This window comes from Gastrolobium bilobum, unplaced genomic scaffold, assembly GCF_033153095.1.
Source record: "Gastrolobium bilobum isolate Gb01-03AN ecotype WA unplaced genomic scaffold, APGP_CSIRO_Gbil_v1 utg647, whole genome shotgun sequence".
NCBI classification, from domain to species: Eukaryota; Viridiplantae; Streptophyta; class Magnoliopsida; order Fabales; family Fabaceae; genus Gastrolobium; species Gastrolobium bilobum.
The window spans coordinates 34888-55306 of record NW_026899122.1 but is presented as its reverse complement, the minus strand read 5'-3'; the positions used below and the strand labels follow the sequence as shown (position 1 = coordinate 55306).

Sequence of the window (20419 nt, the reverse complement as noted above, 5' to 3'; positions counted from 1 at the left end):
AAAAACATGTGGGACCCAGGTGTTAGAAAAAATTATATGTAGGACCCATGTCAGTACGGAAATCGAATGGTGAGTAGGAAAATTTAAATTCTCATATTAAATGAGAATTATAAAACTCATATATATATTACAAATTTAAACTTAACTCGGTAGATTTAAAAAACTCAATCATTACACAAGACATAATCTTTACGACTTCCATCTTTTCACTGGCCGAAAATGAATTAAACCAGATTTGTCTATATGGTCGGTTAGTTACCAGCCTTATCTAATATAAAAGAGTTTTCTTTTCTCCGCACCTGTCGTTTTTAGCTGAGCCCGGCTTGTTTTTGTCGTTTTTCTGATTGAGTTTATTCGATTTCTTGTTCTCTCTCCTTTGCTGTGTTCTAATAAATTAGGCATCTCATAGGCTTTGCTAACCTATGCGCTAAGGTCCAACCAGCTAGCAAAGAAATATTTTTCTAAGAAAAAAAATACACTCACTTTCTATTCAAATGAAAAATAGCATACAAAGAGAAAGGGAATTGCTCTCTATTAACACCAACTCCCAACTAACTATATGATTATGAAACACATAATATACAATATAATCTGACAAACCGGTCATATAGATTAATGCAATCCAAGTCCGTGTTCTTTATAGATTGGCCGGGGCCCGGGGAGAATTCTCAACTCCTAACCTTTTGTATATTTCTTGGTTGCTTTTGTTACTCGGGGGCGGATTTGGTGCATCCAGAACATAATATTTGACTTGCACAACTGCTGCTTAATTTTGAGCTTTTGCATGCCTACTAAGTTTGTTAATATTAATATGCTTGGGAGATCTGGGCTGCAAGTTAATTACTATTATTACTGTTATCGATAGACGAGACAATTCAGCCATATATCCATTAATGCATATATACAACTTGCAGTGCATTACGATTTCCGCATCAAAATTGGCAGCCACATTGTGTGAATTAGAGGCTACGTTTTCGTATGGTAGAGAAATAGAATAGTGTAATGATCGATGAATATATTTTAATAAAGTGGACTAAAGTGTTCTATAATGGAAATTAGAAGGGAATTCGTTTTATTGTTTAGATCGATATATATTGAATGGTAACAAGAAATGAACCGATTAATTATATGTTTAATTTCTATTTGTATAAAAAAATAACTGATTAAAGTCGTTTCAACGTGAAAATAGTTATTAAAATAGATAAAACTCCCCTTCTGCAAGATATATATGCTTAGATTATCCTCTTTTTTTTCTTCTCTATTTTTAGAGATACATCTTCTTCACTTTAAAGAACGAAAAGCTAATTTATTAATTTGACTTCCTCTGCATCTCAAATCCCGAATATGGAAATTTTGTTCACAAGTCATACAATTGACTCCCCCACTTTGTCCTTCAAATTTCTCACAAACTGTTACTTTTACTCCTTCCATCAACTCTATTACTATGCTTCTGATCTAGAATTCAAGATATATTATTTGTTTAATATTTTTGGCAAACTATTTAATGTAAGTGAAATACATATGGAAAATGTGCATATTTAAGTTACGCATCACCTGCATTCATAATTATTTATGCAAAAATCAGCACAATATAAAATATGCATTGTGGCAATAGGCGACATCCTACGTGCGTCTTGCATTGCATTACACGTGGCAAGTGTATTTTGACTTTTACATAAATTGCACATGGAATACATGATTTAAACATGAGAAAAATTACTCTTATGCTATATGTGATAAATTTCTTTCCTACACACTCTTCAATAACTGTGCTACTTTTTTCTTTTCTTTTCTTTTTATTTTTCAGGAGGTGGAGCTCACAAATTTATCTCTATGACATGAGATAATTTATCTTCTTTAACATGAGATTAATAAAACCCTTTAAACATATACTCTTTCTATGTGTGTTTCACCCATGTTAAATTGATGAATAATTTTTCAAAATAATTAAACAAACAATATATATTGAATTATGCGTCAAAAGGACCGAATACAAACCATCCCTACGCATTACACACAAACATACCAGCAAAATGTGGCAGTGGCGTCAAATATACTCGCCAATTTACTTTGCTCTTCCATCCTATTCACGGAGCATATCACGGAGCATATTTTTGATATTACAAGAATATGTATTTCTTTACTTTTTTCAGATTTAATAAAGAATATACCGAATCTTTATAAAAAAAATATTCTCCAATTCCCCATCTTAATAGATTGCGTTCGGACTCAAGACTTGGGACCCACTAGCGTTAGTGGCTTCATAATTTTGACCCGTTGACCCATTAATTGGACAGGACTAGGTTCCAGTGAAGATTAATATAATATAGGTGCCATCGATCAAAAATAAATAATATCCGTCACCTGAATTTAACTACATTAAAGAATCAAAAAATCATAATAAACCACATAAAGTTAACTCCAAGTGGCAACATCTAATTTTGGGAATAGAAAGAAAAAAGAAATGGAATTCTCTGTGTGGTTTCGTGGAAGTTTCATAAACAAGGATGGTTATCCAACCTTATTTAATTTGGTCTAACATGAAGGGAGCAAGGGAGGGAGCAGCATAATATTCAAGATAGGAGCGCGGATTGTAGTTAAACCTAATGTTGCACTCAAGAAATGAACCAGCTGGCTAGGAAGACAGCCTATAAAGCATGATGTAGCCAATGAAGGATGCTTTGTCTCTTATATATGGGCCGTTCAAATTCAAGGATGGTTCTCTCATTCCCCCACCCCTTTCACATTTCGTTGGGGATTTATGAAAATATAACGACAATGGGAAAAGAGGGGCACTTTTTTGTATCCGTTGCAGATTACCTAAATCAAGCAAATTGGGGCTACCGCTGTTAATTAGTTGATTTGGATGCCGGTCACACTGGATGCTGCGACTGCGAGTGTGATAGTTACACACCTATCGCCGGGTCCACTTGTCCAAACAGCACTACACTTTTTCTTTTTTTGGGGAGGGGGGACCACAAGATTAAGCTATAATTGTGATTCAAATGATGGGTTAATATTGTGCTCGTTGAGTGACTTCGTTATCGAAGAACATAGCATAATTATAGTAGTTAAAATTAAAATTTTACCTAAAATTGAAATTACCTAAAATTGGAAGGAGAATAAAAAAATCATAAAACGTAAAATCCTAAAGTAACAAAAAAAAGTCGTACAAAATTATAAAAACTTAAAAGCATTTGATATTTTGATGAAATCCTTTTGATTAAAAAAATCATAAAATTATAGATTTAAATCAAAATTTTAACTATCATCAACATGAGTAACTAACTGTGTTATAACAAAATATTTTCCATCATGTGTTGTTTAGTGGGCGTACTATGTTGTTTGATACATATAATATAAAATTTACTATAGTACTTTTTGTATCGTTCAATGTTTTGTTTTGAACTAAAAAAAACATACGACAGAATTTTTATTTTTTTTTATCTTAATATTTATTATTCAACTATCTTCACACTCTAATTTAATTTATGATATATTTAAAAATATTATATTTAAAAATATTAGTCTAATTTTAATTATATTTTTATAGTTATTAAATAATTATATTTGGTTACGATCAGGGTAGCTATATTTTGGTGGTGATTTTCTTTGTGAAGAATTTGTAACATTCTTCAATGGAGTTAAAGGATTAAAGATGGTAGAGGAATTTTTTTAGTGGATCAGTGTATTGTTTGTTTTTTATTTTTCTTACAATGATTATTGTGTTGTAATAGTTGTGGATATTCTCTGTAATTTTGGAGAGAGTATAACAGGGAAAGAACTTATAATAAGACAGGAGTTGAGGCAGAAAGGGGGTAAGGACTTAGGAGAAGAGAGTTATCAAGGATTCGGTATTTTTGTCTTTTGTTTTGAGTGATGTTGTGGGTAAGAAAATAAATAATTCCTCAATTTATTGAGTAATACATTTTTAAACTTTTGTCATGTCTTCATCTTTTATTTTCTTATGATATTTTTTTAAATCAAAACAATTATTTTTGTTCCATTCAATTTTTTTAACAAATTAAACGCTTACGCGTAAGAGTCGTTTTCACGTAATTAAAATTATATTTATTTCATCCTAAATGACACAAAGCAAATATTTCAATAGATATATTGTTTAAAATTTGGGGAAGCATATTGTGACAACCAAGTTGTGTTACTATCAAGTGACTACCAATTAATCTCACCGTTAGATCGATTATGTTGATCCAACGGCTATATTTATTTTCATCTTTGTATGGTTATGATTTCCCATATTTAAAGTGAAAGCATTAAATATGGGAAATCATAACCATACAAAGGTGTAAATAAATATAAAGTATTAAATTTGGGAAATTATGACCATACAAAGATGAAAATAAATATAACCGTTGGATCAACATAATCGATCTAACGGTGAGATTAATTAGTAGTCACTGGGTAGTAACACAACTTGGTTGCCACAATATCCTTCCCCTTAAAATTTATTAAAATACATATGTAATTTGTTATAACATTTTAATTTAGGACTTTTGTCATTTTTTTCGAAATATAACTGGTCTAACGGTATGAACCAAGGTTCAAGTCGTATTTCTTGAGAAAATATGTCCAATAAAATTAGAAACATTCAATGATTTATTTGCTTGCCATAATTTGAAGTTTTAATTATCACCAAAATCAAATGCAAGATTATGAGAAATAATGAATTATTACGTATTATACAATTATGAGAAAATATTTAATCATATTGTTGGAGACATTTTATCTTATGTTATAGAGATAAACATGTGAGATTCATCTTTTATAAAAATAAATAAAGGGACCCACGTATTTATCGTTATGACATGAGACAAGATGTTTCCAACAAAATAAATAAGTCCCTACATTTATATACTAAAATTTATAAATGAATTATAATGATTTATGTAAGTATGTAACACAGTTTTATCAAAATAAAAGATTGAGAAATAGTATGATCAAACTTATATATTTGAGAGATATGTTTCATTGTGTGCACGTAAGAATTTGTAATTGAATTGGATTAGAACTTTCTCCCCATATAAAATATTTCAAGGCTAACATGGCTTGTTAATTTGATACAAACCGAATTATAGGTTGGCATGTCTTATTTTTAAAAATATAAGGTTTGATCTGGCCTATCAAGTCTTCAAAAAATGACATATTGCATTATATAAACTATAAGTTATGATTATTATTATTTTTTGCATATTTAAATTGATAAAAAGTCAAAATAGTGCAATAATTGAAGTTACACCACAACTCAAAATATTATTTTATTAAAAAATAACAAGATTTTATTTTATTAAAAAATAATAAGATATTATTTTATTAAAAAAATACAAATTGAGCTTGAACCTTAGGTTAAGCTTTCTAAAATAATGTTTTTTTGGGCCTAGACCCTTTTGTCTACAAAAAAAGAAAAGCTTTCTAAAATAAGTCAGTGACCTGATTTTTAAATAGACCTTTTAATAAGCTCAAAGATATATTATTTGTAAAATAGGTCAAGTCAAATCAGGCCAAATGCAGACTAGGTTGTATGTTCTCAACAAGTCGCTTGATCATTTACACCCCTATTGATGTGTAAGAGGAAGAGATTTGGTGTTTAAAATCATATTAAGAGGGTCAAGTTATCGATTTTTATTAAAATAACACAATATATAACACAATTATCCTTCATAAATCATTTTTTACCTTTTTTTCACTCTTAAATGTTATGGTTTTTCCTTAGTCTTTATGCCAACAGAAGTAGATATTATTAGATTTGAGTATGCCTGTTTGGCACTTTTTTTTAAGCTAAAATTAAAAAAAAAATTAAAAGTTATTTAATAATTATATAAAAACTTTAGCTTAAAAACTTTCATTTCAAAAAATAAATATTCATTTAAAAAAAAAAACTAATACAACTTAAAAAAAAGTCCTCTTGGGAGTTTTTTGTTTTTGACTTTTTTTTCATTATGAAAAAAAATTTCTTTTATCATAAGAATTTTTATAAAAATCTGTTTGGCGTAATTTCTGGAGAGAAAAAAAACTAAAAAAAGGCACTATATGCAAATTGCGATTCACAAGTCAATTAATTCATTTAACCTGAAATTTACGTAAGTTAGAATTAGGCATTTTTCAAGTTTGTTTAAATGCGGGTTTACATGTTCAAATCATTAATTGCTAATTGAATAGATTGTGACTTGTCAACTTGTTAAGCTTTTTTTTACGTATTATTTGTTTTTACATTAGTTTTCTCAATAATAAAAAAATTAAATTTGAATGATTATAATAATGACCCAAATGTTTAAATAATATAAAATTTTAATTAATTAGTTGTAAAAAAATTAAACAAGAAGCCCTTAAAAATATCCACGAGTTGGTGAGCTAACGCGTAAAAAAATACAAACTGGGATCGAATCGACATATTTAGTAACCTACTTAAGTCTAACTTGATCCAACTTATTTATTATTAATTCATTAACAAACCAGACAGAGTTCATCTGTCACCCACTTCTTGATGTTATCCTCGGTCTGGCAAAACAAATGGAATCATCCCCTAATAGATTCTAACACGGATGTTGAGTTCAATCAATCCATTTGAAAGTAGTACCATTCACATACCCCTGTTTTCGGATTAAGGAGCACATTGGTGTGTCACATTTAATTTTGGTCTCCCAACTTAATATAGATAAGAGTCTTTGTTTCTAACTTGCTATAGACCCACAATGTGTGTACCCGTGAGTACCAGGGTACCGCTCATGTTCTATGGCTAGTAGTCAAACTCAAACAGATGATTAATTAAACAACATCCAATCAATAATAGTCATATGTCATTACTCATAGGCAATATATTATTTTAAATTATGTAGCTAACACTTGTGACACGCTCGGATCTCCGCTTGGCCTGCGCCTCTCTTCGGCATTTCAGGGAATTGACCATTTGAATAATGTGCATCACCGTAACGTGGAAGAAAAAGGTCCATCAGTTTATAAAGGCTGTAACCTAATTTTTTTTTTTTTTGTCTGTTTTATTTTAGAGTAAACATCATTTTTAGTCCCTGACAATATTTACGAAGTCCTTTTCAGTCCCTGGCAATAAAAAAAGATCAAATTGGTCCCTGAAAATACAAGAAAAGGGCTACTCTACATATTTGGGAGTTGACATAAGGACTAACATGACCCTTTTTTGTAATTTCAGGGACCAATTTGGTCCTTTTTTATTGCCAGAGACTAAAAAGGACTTCGTAGATATTGACAGAGACTAAAAAGGGTGTTTACTCTTTATTTTAATTTATTTATTAAATAAATATAGTTCAGTTTTTTTAAAAAAAATATTTAATTAAGTAAGTTAACACTTAAATTCCTAAAATAATTTGCTTGGCTTATCAGGTGGGCCTAATTACTTAATCTTTAGTTATATAATTAATATGATTTATTTATTATATATTTATTTTATTACATGATGTAATAATTTTATTAAGAGCTATAACTATAAACTACTTTAACATTTAGAATTTTACACTTCTTAAAACTTATTTTTTTTAAGATCTATTTGACCGCAATCAGCTCTTTTACGCTTCTTATAACACGGTAAACAAAAGAAAACGAAAGTTCTTTTTTACGTTTATGAAATAGTAAAACAAACATGTAGATGCATTTAACATATTTGAAAGTTTATATTTGATGTGGGGATTTAAATAAGGTTTTGGTCAAATCAAACTTTTAATAGGCCGGCTTATGTTAGCATTTTGCAAAACAGATTCATACTTATTTATAAATAGGATTAATATTTTGTAGAAGATAATTTTATTTTCTATACAGTATACACACATTAAAATGTATGAGGCAAATGTTATTTTTTTATCTCTTTTCTCTTCGCATGAGCCCCACACACTCTTATTTATGTGTAGAAGATAATTTTATCTCCTACAATATGAGAAACATTAATCCCTTTATAAATCCTTATTATACAACTTATAGATTGTCTATATTTTATCGTAAGGCAAGGGAAAACTTAATTCTAACTATAGTTGTCAAAATCATGATCCAGATCGTAGGATCGTACATTGTTACGATCTTCTCATCCATAATAGATCCGAAATGACTACTAGATTGAAAGCTAGTGATATCGCGTAGGATCGACGAGGAATATCACATAAATGGTGGGATAGAAAAAAAATCCACCCAAAATGAGGTATGTTGATAAAGAAGATGAAGTATTGAAAAAAAAAATCACTCACTTGTATGAATCAAGAGCGAAAAAACATAGCAGAAACTTCAAATGATGTGGCCGAAGAAGATAAAGTAACACTGAAGATGATGAAGAGGCGTTGAAGAAGATAGAGTGGCGGTGTTGAAAGTTGAAATGTTAACAAAAGTGACTTAGGTTTAGGATGTTAAAGGCCAGCAAATAAAATTGGGTTCTTTGAAAATTATTTTGGCCATGGATTTTGTAACTGATTATAATTATTTTGGGCCATTTGCTTCGCCTCTATATCTATATAATTTTTTGGTAATGATAAATAAACATATACATGCTAATCTAAGTCAATGCACATAGGTTTATACAAAACATGCATGGCAACTCTCAATGTTCTCCAAAATACATAGTCTTCACATAGGCTTGATTATATATCATCTACAACAAAATAATAATCAAAAGTCTCGTGCTATATGATAGAATTGTATCCTGGCCTGCTGCCATATGATGCACTAATATCATCAGTCTCTACACCTGAAATGAAATCCCCATAACACAGGATGAGACAATCATCTCAATAAACTAGAGGTCCTTGCCGGGTTCCTCCACCCCTAAGTTCACTTCAGGTATAACCACATTAAAAATCAATATAAAGCATTATCATATGTATATCAATGCATGTGTGCAATAATAAATTCTACTGGCCAGAGAATACAATATGTATGTATTGCACAAGGAAGCCAGACTTATACTAAGCATAAGGAAACCCATCTTATGTCTCACACAAGGAAACTCATCTCGTGTGGCACATAAGCAAACATAAATATTAATGCATCATATCATAATTCAATTTCCAAAAACATACCATGTATATAAATGGAACAAACATGTGATTAACTCTAAAGACCGAAAGCTTACTTACCCCTTGAAGCTTTCTATCCAATGCTTACTTCGAACTCATGACATCAACCAACTGTTCACAACACACGATCCACACTAGTTTCTTACTAGTATCACCTATCACAAGGTGCAAGTATGATCAATAACAAAATTCATACCACAATTATCAACTAGTAATTATAATTCATAATTATTTATATTTAGTCTAAGATAATGTAAAACATATTTGAATGCGTCACATTATTTAAGAACCCTTAAGGCATCATCTTTCATTTTTAAGTAAGGCAAACAATGTTACTTGTCTTTTAAGTAGTAAATCTTTATGTTGGAACATCAAATCAAGGTAGGAGGAGCTAAGTCAACTTCCTTAAGGTCCCATAACCTTAAAACATCACTTTTTTATCACAATAGAGTCTATAAGTCATTTCCTTGAAGAACAATCTAAAGAAATTGACTCTATTGGCGTGTTTGGTACTAAATTGTTCTTATCATTTTAAAAACTGGTATTGCATCACCTTACCATTAATTTCAAGATTTTATTATGTTAAACTAGACATCATGATCTTCCCAACGACACATTACAAGCCTCAATTGGATTTGTATAACTCAAGATACGTCTGTTACAAGCTAATTGCTTCAAAGCGAATTTTTAGAAATAGGGCAGCGACTTTAAAACTAAACTGGGATTAATTCACTTATCCAATGGCCCTAAGATTTAGTAGAGTTGTAGGCTTAGTGTTAGCTTCACGTAGGTACAAACCTCACTCAATTTGAAGCTCTCTAGCTTAAGACATCTCAATTTTACTGCACTAGGTTCACTGCTGCCCTCAGCATAACCATTTTTTAGAACAATTGATCTCGCACTTTTGTGTTGCACGTGTTACCCAAGGCAAAAAAATGTTGTTGTCGTTTAGGAGTTGCTTTGTTGCTTCGCACCACACGTACTACATCGTAGCTTGGCAGGGGTATGCTTATGTTGTTTTAATTCGAAGACTTGAATTCTTCGGTGACTTGTAACTTTAAATGACTTTATTTTAATATAGCTAATGATCTATGTGATTGAAATCTTAAACTTTTCGAAATACCGAAAATCATTCCATTTCAAATCGAATAAAAATTGAATTGGATCGAATTAAAAAAAAATCCAAATAAATGATTAAATGATCAAATGATCAAATTAAAGGAATTACATCGAATGATTCTTCCTTCAAAATTAATCCAATTCAAACCGCGAAAATCCTCCCTGTTATTAATACTCTATTCGGGCAAGTATCCCCTTTCTATGTGTATTTTTTTAATGATTTTATTTTATCTTAGTCATTTTCCGATCTTGTCTTGAATAAGAATTGATAATCTTTTGGGGACAGTGACCAAAATATCACGCTTTGGCAAAAAAATTACCAGAATGCCACGCGAACAGTAAAATTTCTCAAACTGCCACGCGACATAATTCGCTACACAGTGTAGCGAATTATGTATGCAAGTAATTCACTACACAGTGTAGCAAAATATGTCACGTCAGAATGCATAAAACCAAAAAGTGTCATGTGTCAGAATTGTTGAAATTCGCTACATAGGGTAGCGAATTTCAACAATTCTGACACATGACACTTTTTGGTTCTAACGTAGCATATTTCGCTACACTGTGTAGTGAATTACTTGCATGCATAATTCGTTACACTGTGTAGCGAATTATGCCGCATGACAGTTTGACAAAATTTACTGTTGACGTGAAGTCTGGTAAATTTTTTGTGATAAAATAATCAGTGTTCCAATCTTTTGCGCCGGCAGTGAAAAGTGGCAGTGAATGATTTTTATCGGTCCAATTTGTGATTTACCAAAGACCCTGTAGTGGAGTGGGTCCCTTCCTCCCAAGGATCCGAATCTTATAATACATGCAAAGGCGAGAGACAGAGTCTTCGTCTGTGTCTTCCGGTCCCTCCCTCATCCATAAAAGCCAACCCATCCCTTCGTATTCTTTTCCATTCGTCACTATCTTTCTCTTCTCACATTCCCAAAACTCAAAAATCAACAATCAACAATCAAATTATTAAACTCCATACCCTATCATCCACTGCACCAAAAAAATAATAATAAAAAAAAATGTCTTCCCCTTTCCCTTCTTGCTTTCGCCCCTCCCCAACCACCGACGACCACCACCCTCCTCAGCCGCCACCCCCGCCGTCGATCTCCACCAATCCCAACTTAAGCACCTATCTCTACCACACCGACGTAGGCATGGTTTCTCTAACGTGGTCACGCTCCATTATGGGTCGTTCCCTCCACGTTCACCTCCATCATCACGCATTTGATTCCCCTCCTGTTCCTTCTCTCTCATCCGCGTCCTTCCACCTCCACATCAAGCCCTTCATCTTCTGGAAAAAACACGGAACCAAGAAGCTCTCCCCCAACACCCACTTGTTCTGGAACCTCTCGAAAGCGAAATTCGGGTCGGGACCCGAACCCAACTCCGGGTTCTACGTGGCGGTGGTGGTGGACAACGAGATGACCCTTCTAGTCGGTGATTCCAGCAAGGACGCTTACGCCAAGTCCAAAGCACACGAACCCAAGAACAGTCAATTTCTCGTGCTGAAAAGGGAGCACGTCTTCGCCAACAAAATATACAGCACGAGAGCGAGATTCGGTGGCAGAACGAGAGAGATTCAGATAGATTGCGGTGGCAGGGACTATTCCAGGCTCTGTTTCAGCGTGGATGGCGAAAAGGTGTTGCAGATTAAGCGATTGAAGTGGAAATTCAGAGGCAATGAGAGAGTGGAAGTTGATGGGGTACCCATTCAAATCTCGTGGGACGTCTATAATTGGCTCTTTGAGAAGGGAAACAGTGACGGCCACGCCATTTTCATGTTCAAATTCGAAGAAGAAGAGTACGTGGAACAACGAGGGGACAGGAATTTGGTGAATCTGTGGACGCACCAAAACTGGAACTTGGGTGTTCATGATTGGGGCAAAATGGGTAAGAGCTGGTCGTCTTCGTCGGTGTCGTTAACATCTTCTGCTGGTTCTTTCGGTGGAAGTTCCTCTGTGTTGGAATGGTCCAGTGTGGAGGAGAATGAGTTGGTTGTTCCCATTGGGTTTTCTTTGCTTGTTTATGCTTGGAAACGCTGAAGTGTGCTTGTTCTTGGGGTGTTTTTCTCATGTTCTGCAATTGATTAGTGCTGCTAACTTGTTAGAGTTTAGTTATATTTCCAGACTAACCCATTTGTTTCGTGAACATACAAGTTGAATAAATCTACTTGAGAATTTTAGAAGCATTTGAGAATCTATTGGTAGATTCGAACTCGATAATAGATCTAACAGATTCTTCTTTACATGGGGGAAGAAGATGATACCACACCAGTTGGACCTCGTTGCTATTTTTTTTATTTTTTTTTATTTTTGGCTTTATGTGGAACTTACTGCATTTTAATGAAGAAATTTCGTCACTCATTGATTACTGCAGCTATCATGTTGTGAGAATAATGCGTGATGGAACGAATTGCTTTCTTTTTGTTGTTAATGATTTCCTTTTATGACTAGTGTTATTTTAAGTTTCCCTTGGGTGTGCTTAGCAATTAGGTTTTGATTGGGAATTGTAAACGTAATGTGCATTCCAAATGTTCGACCAAATGACATGTGAGGTAGGACTTGTTCTTTTCTTTTGGTGCATTTGCAAATGGCAGCTAAGGTTGTAGGCGAGTAGCTCTTGCGTGACCGATACTAACCGTCAAGTTGGTTGACCCAGTCCACCAAAAATCAATTATTCAATTGTATTGAACGGTTAATATTAGTTGACAACTCAACCAATATTGTTTTAATTTTGATAGGAAATTGCACAAGAAATGGGATAAAAAAGCAGTTGATGGTTGCGTTGCCTACAGGGTGGGTTGTTCGTGGTATGGGACCACATGAGTTTGTTTTTCGGATGATGATTCCTCTCTGTTAGTCTTGTGAAAATGGCTGTGTGCCAGCCCAGCGGTTTTTGTTGAGGATGAAACTTTTTACTAGGTCAATGTCATTAGCATTTTTATATATATTTCATGTAGTTTCGTGATCTCGTAACTAAGGGTGATTAAGCACTGGTTATTAATTATTATACAATAAAATCAGGATGTCTAGGAATCTCTCTAGTTTCCATACGCTCCACCGTGTTATTCTTATCAACGGAGTTTCGGTCAGCAAATTATTTCGTTAGATTGCTATTGAATCAGATGATTAATGATTGACGAAAATGATTCGTTCAACCGTTTTGTTCGCACGATTAACAATAATTTATCAAAGTTAACATGTATATAGATTGGATAATAGACTAATAACGTGTCTTTAGCTCATATTCTAAATATTGATTAAAAAAGTTAGTATAAAACAATTAAGTATAAATAAATTTTGTGTAAGGTTATAATTACATCTTATTTTTTGTTTACAACCATATTTTAATTGTTGATTTCCATCCGTTAACGATTATCATTTATTGTGAATTAATAAGTTTGATTTGTAAAAATTCGTTGATTGGCGAAAATTAGAACGAAAATAGGATGTAAGTATAATTTTCTTCATAAATTTTTAGTAGGTTTTGAATATTATTTTAATTGAAAAGTGTAAGAAAAAAGTACAGTACTGTATGCAAATGACAAAGTTAAAGGATTGATGAATGAGTAGTGTTAATATAAATTCAGGTTTATGGTGAATCATATACATGAGTCACGACAACATATGCATCATTGAATTTTATAATACACATATATTTATAATATTAAATCATATTTTAAATGATGAATATGCTGTGATTATACAATTCAACATAATCTATATTAACATTATTTTTAATGAATATTTGATCTGCACCTTACACGGCGACTTACATTTTTATGTTCTTAATAATTACTGCTTTACGAATTAAATTTACAAATTTTAGTCCGTGATTGAACAACATAAGTGAAATGATATAATTTTAAAGAAAACACTTTTCAATTTTTTTTTTTATGTTAAGGCATAAATCTTATGTATGGGTTATGGAACACAGACGATATTCGTATTGATGGCTCATTCAACCATTCAAATTTTTGCCAACCAAGGTGGTATCCAAATAAATTTTTTCGTAAATCTCCAGAGATTGAATTGATGTAAAATCAATGTCTTCGTATATCAAATGATGCGAATTTGAAAAAAAAAAAAAAATGATGCGAATTTCTGATATTTTCCATCCATACATTATCTAATTCTGTTTTGAAACGTTGTGTTTAGAAAGTAAATAATAATTCCAATGGAAATGTTTTGTAAAATTTTAAAAAGAAATAATTATAATAATAGTTAGAAGCTATAACTCCATTAACGTTATCTGAATGTGTTCGCTAACCATGTGAATTTTTTTTCTTCAATAAAAAATGATTATTTGATTAATCCGCTTAAGGTAGGATAACAAAGACGACAAAGTTCTCCCTATCGTGTTTTCAACATAACTATATGCTGCGAACTCGAATTGAAATAGGCAAAGACAAAACTATTAATTAAATTTTATGAATAAATTAATTTTGATCTATAATATTAAAAAGTTTTACATTTACATTTAATTATTAATATAGTCAAGCTCATTAAAAGATATATTATCATAATTTTATATTATAGTGTAAAAAAAATTATATTAACAATACAACAAAATTAAACTCGTAAATCCATTATCATATAAATTAACATTTAAAAAATAAAATAAAATACGCGTCTCGTATTTGTAATTGATTTGCTCCTCTTTTAACTAATGAAAAATAGATCACACATAAAGAATTCAATTTTTACACCCCAAAAAAAAAAAAAGAATTCAATTTAACAATCGATATAAAAAAAACAGGGATATTTGGAAGTAGTTATTTACCGTTAGACCTCATTAGTTAATGTATAGCCCCATAATAATTTCATTGAATTCATGAAATAAATAGTAATAGAGTTTTTTTTTAAAAAAAAAATAAACTAATTTAAAATATTTGATTTACCAGTTTAAAATTTCAAACGTCAACTTGTTAAATTTGTGAATGCCAGTTAGAGTAACAACTTTTGCTCTTTGCACTTAAAAAATTAAGATACTTTTCACTTGGGCAAAATTTTAAAAGTTGGGAAATAAGCAATGCACCCGCATGCATATAAAGTCAAAGTTGGAGCCATTTCATTTCAAGCGTATAGCTCAAAACTCGGTGCTTTCGGTTACCTTGCTTTGCAGTTGTATTTGCAGCAATGACTTTGAATCATTGCTGAAAAGTACACCAAGTAATATTCTCGTTTCCTTTCTTTTAATATAAGCCGACAACTAAGACTTTTTTACTGTTTGTTTGGATTTTTCACGAGCTACTTAGAACCCAAATGAGAATTCTAATTCTAATTAATTAATAAAAAAAAGTGTTTATATATTTAGTTTAATTGTTGGCAAATACGATTAAAAGTTCGTGTGGTCCACAATACGACTTAGTATCAATCATAGCATTATTATTAGTAAAAGATAGAGCGTTTTCGTTCAAAAATTTGTACACTCTAGCAAGACCTTGGCCCTTCCTTGCCAGATTATTCGTTACGCTAAGGGCAAGAGGCGAAAGGTGAATATTATATTGCATGTGAAGTATTTTGTTGATCAAATAGATTAATTATGCTGATGATAATATTGTACTTTGTACCGAAGTTGTTATAGAGGGTTTGACAGAAAACCGACCCATTGGGACATAGAACTATGGGGCGTGTCGTGTAATCCTGTCACTTGATTAAAATATTTACTTGTAAGCTTTTCTTAGAAAATGAAATATTTCTTCCTTTTCCATTTTATTTTTTATTTTTTACATGCGACAAAGTTTTGAATTGAATTTATAATTTCATGCAAAGTATTCTATCTCCTTATCATTAGACCACGACCAATTTTAATGACTTCTTATCCTCCTTCTTAGGCTTCTATTACAACAGAAGAGTAAAGTATGAGAGAGAGAAAAGTAAATTCATTGAAACTGAAAAGAAAGTAAAATGAGACTTGTGTCTGTTACCCACGTATACAGACATATTTATATCTACAAGACACGTGGGTTTCCACTAATTACATAACAATGACCTGTCAAAAAATAGTTCAAATAACTATAATATTTAATACTCCCCCTCAAGATGGACAGTGGATATCTAACACTGCCATCTTGGACAAAAGAGGAAAAAGAAGTGAAGCGGGTAAAGCTTTAGTAAACAGGTCTGCAAGTTGATTATGGGACCGTATGGGCATTAATCTGATACGCCCGGAAGTAACTTGTTCCCAAACAAAATGGCAATCAATCTCGATGTGTTTTGTCCTCTCGTGAAAAATAGGATTAGAAGCAATGTGCACAGCCGCTTGGTTATCACAAAACATTAAGGCTGGAGAAGTATGGCTGAAACCAAGATCAACTAGTAACTGTGAGAGCCAGCACACTTCAGCAGCTGTGGCAGCCATGGCCCTATATTCAGCCTCAGCAGAACTTCTTGAAACAGTGGTTTGCTTCTTAGCACGCCATGGAATCAGGGAGTCACCAAGGAAAATACAAAAACCAGTCACAGATCTTCGAGAATCATGACATGCTCCCCAATCAGCATCACTAAAAGCTTTCAACTGAAATGATGATGAAGCAGGAAAAAGAAGTCCCTGACCTGGATGAGCTTTGATATACCTGAGAAGCTGATGAACTGCATTTAAATGAGGAGTACGAGGTTGAGAAACAAACTGACTCATTTTATGGACTGCATATGTGATGTCAGGTCTGGATAGAGTCAAATTTAATAACTTGCCAATCAACCTTCTATGCTGTGAGGCATCTTGCAAAGGATCACCATCTAAACTATTAAGCACCAACTTGGAATCCATAGGAACAGGGGCAGACTTGGCAGCAAGGAAGCCAGTCTCTTCTAATAATTGCAAAGCATAATGACATTGAGAGAGAACTATTCCCTTCTTTGCACGAGCTATTTCCAGTCCTAAAAAATACTTAAGACATCCCAAGTCTTTAAGCTTAAACTGATTTTGCAGAAAGGATTTTATAGCCAAGATGTTGTTAGAAGAAGGACTGGCTAAAATATATCATCCACATACACCAAAAGAGCAAGAAAATTGTCACCTGAACCTTTGGTGAATAGAGAATAATCTGATTTGGACTGTGTGAACCCATGAGAAATAAGGACAGTAGAAAACTTAGAATGCCATTGTCTAGAGGCTTGTTTTAAACCATAAATGGCTTTATGCAGTTTGCAAACAACCTTAGATCCTGTGGGAAATTGTCCAGATTTGTATCCAAGAGGAAGTTGCATATAAACTTCTTCAAAAAGATCCCCATTTAAAAAGGCATTGTTGACATCAATTGATGAAGATGCCAATTTTGGGAAGCAGCAACCGCGAGCAAAGTTTTAACAGTGACCACCTTTGCAACGGGAGAAAATGTATCTATAAAATCCACTCCTTCTTGTTGTGTGTAGCCCTTTGCCACAAGCCGTGCCTTGTGCCTTTCAACAGAGCCATCAGCTTTAAACTTGACTTTATAAATCCATTTACATCCAATTGCATGTTTTCCTGGAGGAAGAGGGACAATAAACCAAGTGTTGTTAGCTTCCATAGCTAAAAGTTCATCTTGCATAGCTGCACGCCAATGTGAAAATTGAACAGCTTTATGATAAAACTGTGGCTCATAGTGAGAAGATATGCTGAGAGCATAATGTTTATGTGAAGGAGACAAAGAATCATATGCAATGACTGAGGATAATGGATAGGGAACTGAATCTGCACTTGGAATGCAATCAGTAATAAGATTGCAGTGAAAGTCACGTAGGTATGTTGGAGGCTTAGAAACTCTTGTAGATCTCCTAGGCTGCTGAAGTGAAGATGTATCTATAGCTTCAGCTGTTGGAGCAGAATTATGTTGATTAGACAAATCAACTTCATTATTTGAAGTGTTGGAAATAGGAGGTGCTGAGCAAACTGTCTCATGAGGGGTACCATCTTGTAAACATGGGTTGGGATCCACCAAAGTGTGAGTAAGACTGCTGTGAGGGAGAACCAAAGTGGGAAATGGATCCACCACTAATGAATGAGAAGAATCGTGGTAAGGAAAAATATCTTCATGAAACACAGCATCACGAGAAATGAAAATTTGCCTCTTGTCTAAATCAAATAACTTGTAGGCTTTCATAGCAGGAGGATAGCCTATGAAAATACACCTTCGAGCTCTTGGCTGGAACTTCGACCTGTGTGCTGCTAAAGTGGATGCAAAAGTCAAACAGCCAAATACACGTAAAAAAGAGTAATCAACATCCTTACTAAAAAGAAGTGAATAAGGAGATTTGTAGTTGAGAAATGCAGATACAGTCCTGTTAATAAGGAACACTGCTGTAGAAACACAATCTGACCAAAATGATAGAGGAAGTCTGGATTGAAAGTATAGAGCACGTGCCACATTCAAAATGTGTTGATGCTTGCGCTCCACAACTGAGTTTTGTTGAGGAGTCTCGACACAAGCTAACTGATGTAAAATTCCATGATCTTGGCAGAAGTCATGGTAAGCTAGTTCTTTAGCATTATCAGATCTAATAGCTTTAATAGGCTTTCCAAATTGTGTGAGCACCATGGTATAGAACTTGGGAAATATAGAGATGGCATCCGATTTGTTCTTGAGAAAATAAACCCATGTAAATTGTGTAGCATCATCCACAAGTGTGAGAAAATATCTAAAACCAGAATATGAAGAGGTGTGCAATGGTCCCCAAATATCAATGTGAATCAAATCAAATGAAGATTGAGACAAATTATTGTGTGAAAAGAAGGGAAAACGTCTCTGTTTTGCAAGTGGGCAAATTGAGCAAGGTATTTTATTATTGGAAAAGGAATCAATACATTTCAATGACTGTTTCATATGAGAAAGACATCTATGTGACAAGTGGCCAAGTCTGTTATGCCATGTATCTATGGAAACAGAATTTACAAGAGCAAAACATTAAACAGAATTATTACAAGTAGAATCAAATATGTATAGACCTTGAAATCTCTCACCCTTGCCAATCATCTTCTTGCTGATAATGTCCTGAATGACAAATGATGTAGGTAGAAAAGTGAGCACGAGTCTTAAATCTGAACTGATTGCACTGACAGATAAAAGATTGAACCGAAAAGATGGAGCAAAGAATACATCCTTAAGCAGTATATGTGAAGTAAGCTGGACATCACCAATTAAGCGTACTTCTACAGTCGTGTTATCAGGTAATGTGAGCCTGGAACCATGTGTTGGACGCATGGATATAAAGCAATGGGGATATGCACATATGTGGTGTGAAGCACCAGAATCAACAATCCATAAATGTGGATCGATAATACCACTTGGGAAGGATGTGGAAAACAAAGTACCTGAGTTAGAGGATGCAGAAGCAGCAAGTGAATCAGGAAGTGTGACTGTGCTTGCCATATGTGTAGACAACAGCTGCATAAGCTGAGAACATTTTGTAGGATCTAATCCATGAAGAAAGTTATCCACAGAGTTGGTGGAGACTTGATTCACCGAGACAACATTATACTTTCCTCCAGGTACCTTGGGTTTGGGCTTATATCCTGGTGGATATCCATGGAGTTTATAGGAACGATCCACAGTAAGACCGAGTAGTTTGCAGTGAGTACATAAAGGACGTTCTTTACGTAGTCCTTTAGGAGGAACATCGGATTTCACAGCAAAAGCCATAGTGGCTGCCGTAGTGGAGTAGGACACAGATGATGAACCAACTTGACGTTGTCTTTCCTCTTGAGTCACCAAGGAGAAAACCTTGTTGATAGGTGGAAGAGGATCACTAAGGAGAATTTGCGCACAGACTTGTGCAAATGAGTCATTGAGTCCCATGAGAAAAGCCATGGTGTACTCCATTTGATAATACGATGCAAGATTACGAACACCGCCACAGGTACACTTCCCACATTTGCAGGAAGGACGAAAATTACTAAGTTCTTCCCAAATAGACTTGAGTTTAGTGAAATAGACACTTACAGAGGTCTGATCTTGAGCCAAATTGATCAAATCGCGGCGAAGCTGGAAGATCCGTGGTCCATTTCTCTGTTGAAAGTGGTCTTGGAGATCGATCCATATTTCCAGAGCAGATTCAAAATACAGAATACTTCCTGAAATGTCCTTTGAGACAGAATTCAAGATCCACGATATAACGATGTCATTGTTCCTGGTCCAGTAAGCCAAAAGCACAGCATCGTTTCCACTAGGTTTAGGGATTGAACCGTCAATAAATCCCAATTTGTTCTTAACAGAAAGAGCGATCTTCATAGCACGACTCCAAGAGTTATAATTGTCACCAGTGAGCAAT

The 20419-nt window shown here is 33.5% G+C and overlaps 2 protein-coding genes across 2 annotated transcripts; one reads left to right on the top strand and one right to left on the bottom strand.

Annotated features, from left to right (window-relative positions):
• Window positions 1-11032: 11032 nt before the first annotated feature.
• Window positions 11033-12489, top strand: LOC133287439 (uncharacterized). Its single transcript, XM_061485056.1, has one exon. It carries the CDS (start codon window positions 11189-11191, stop codon window positions 12209-12211), a length of 1023 nt encoding a protein of 340 aa, XP_061341040.1. The 5' UTR covers window positions 11033-11188; the 3' UTR covers window positions 12212-12489.
• A 3719-nt stretch (window positions 12490-16208) lies between these two features.
• Window positions 16209-17380, bottom strand: LOC133287401 (uncharacterized mitochondrial protein AtMg00810-like). The gene is made up of 2 exons (XM_061485003.1): window positions 17191-17380; window positions 16209-17143 (listed from the first exon to the last, which is right to left on the bottom strand). Exons 1-2 carry the CDS (start codon window positions 17378-17380, stop codon window positions 16209-16211), a joined length of 1125 nt encoding a protein of 374 aa, XP_061340987.1.
• Between the last annotated feature and the right edge of the window lie 3039 nt (window positions 17381-20419).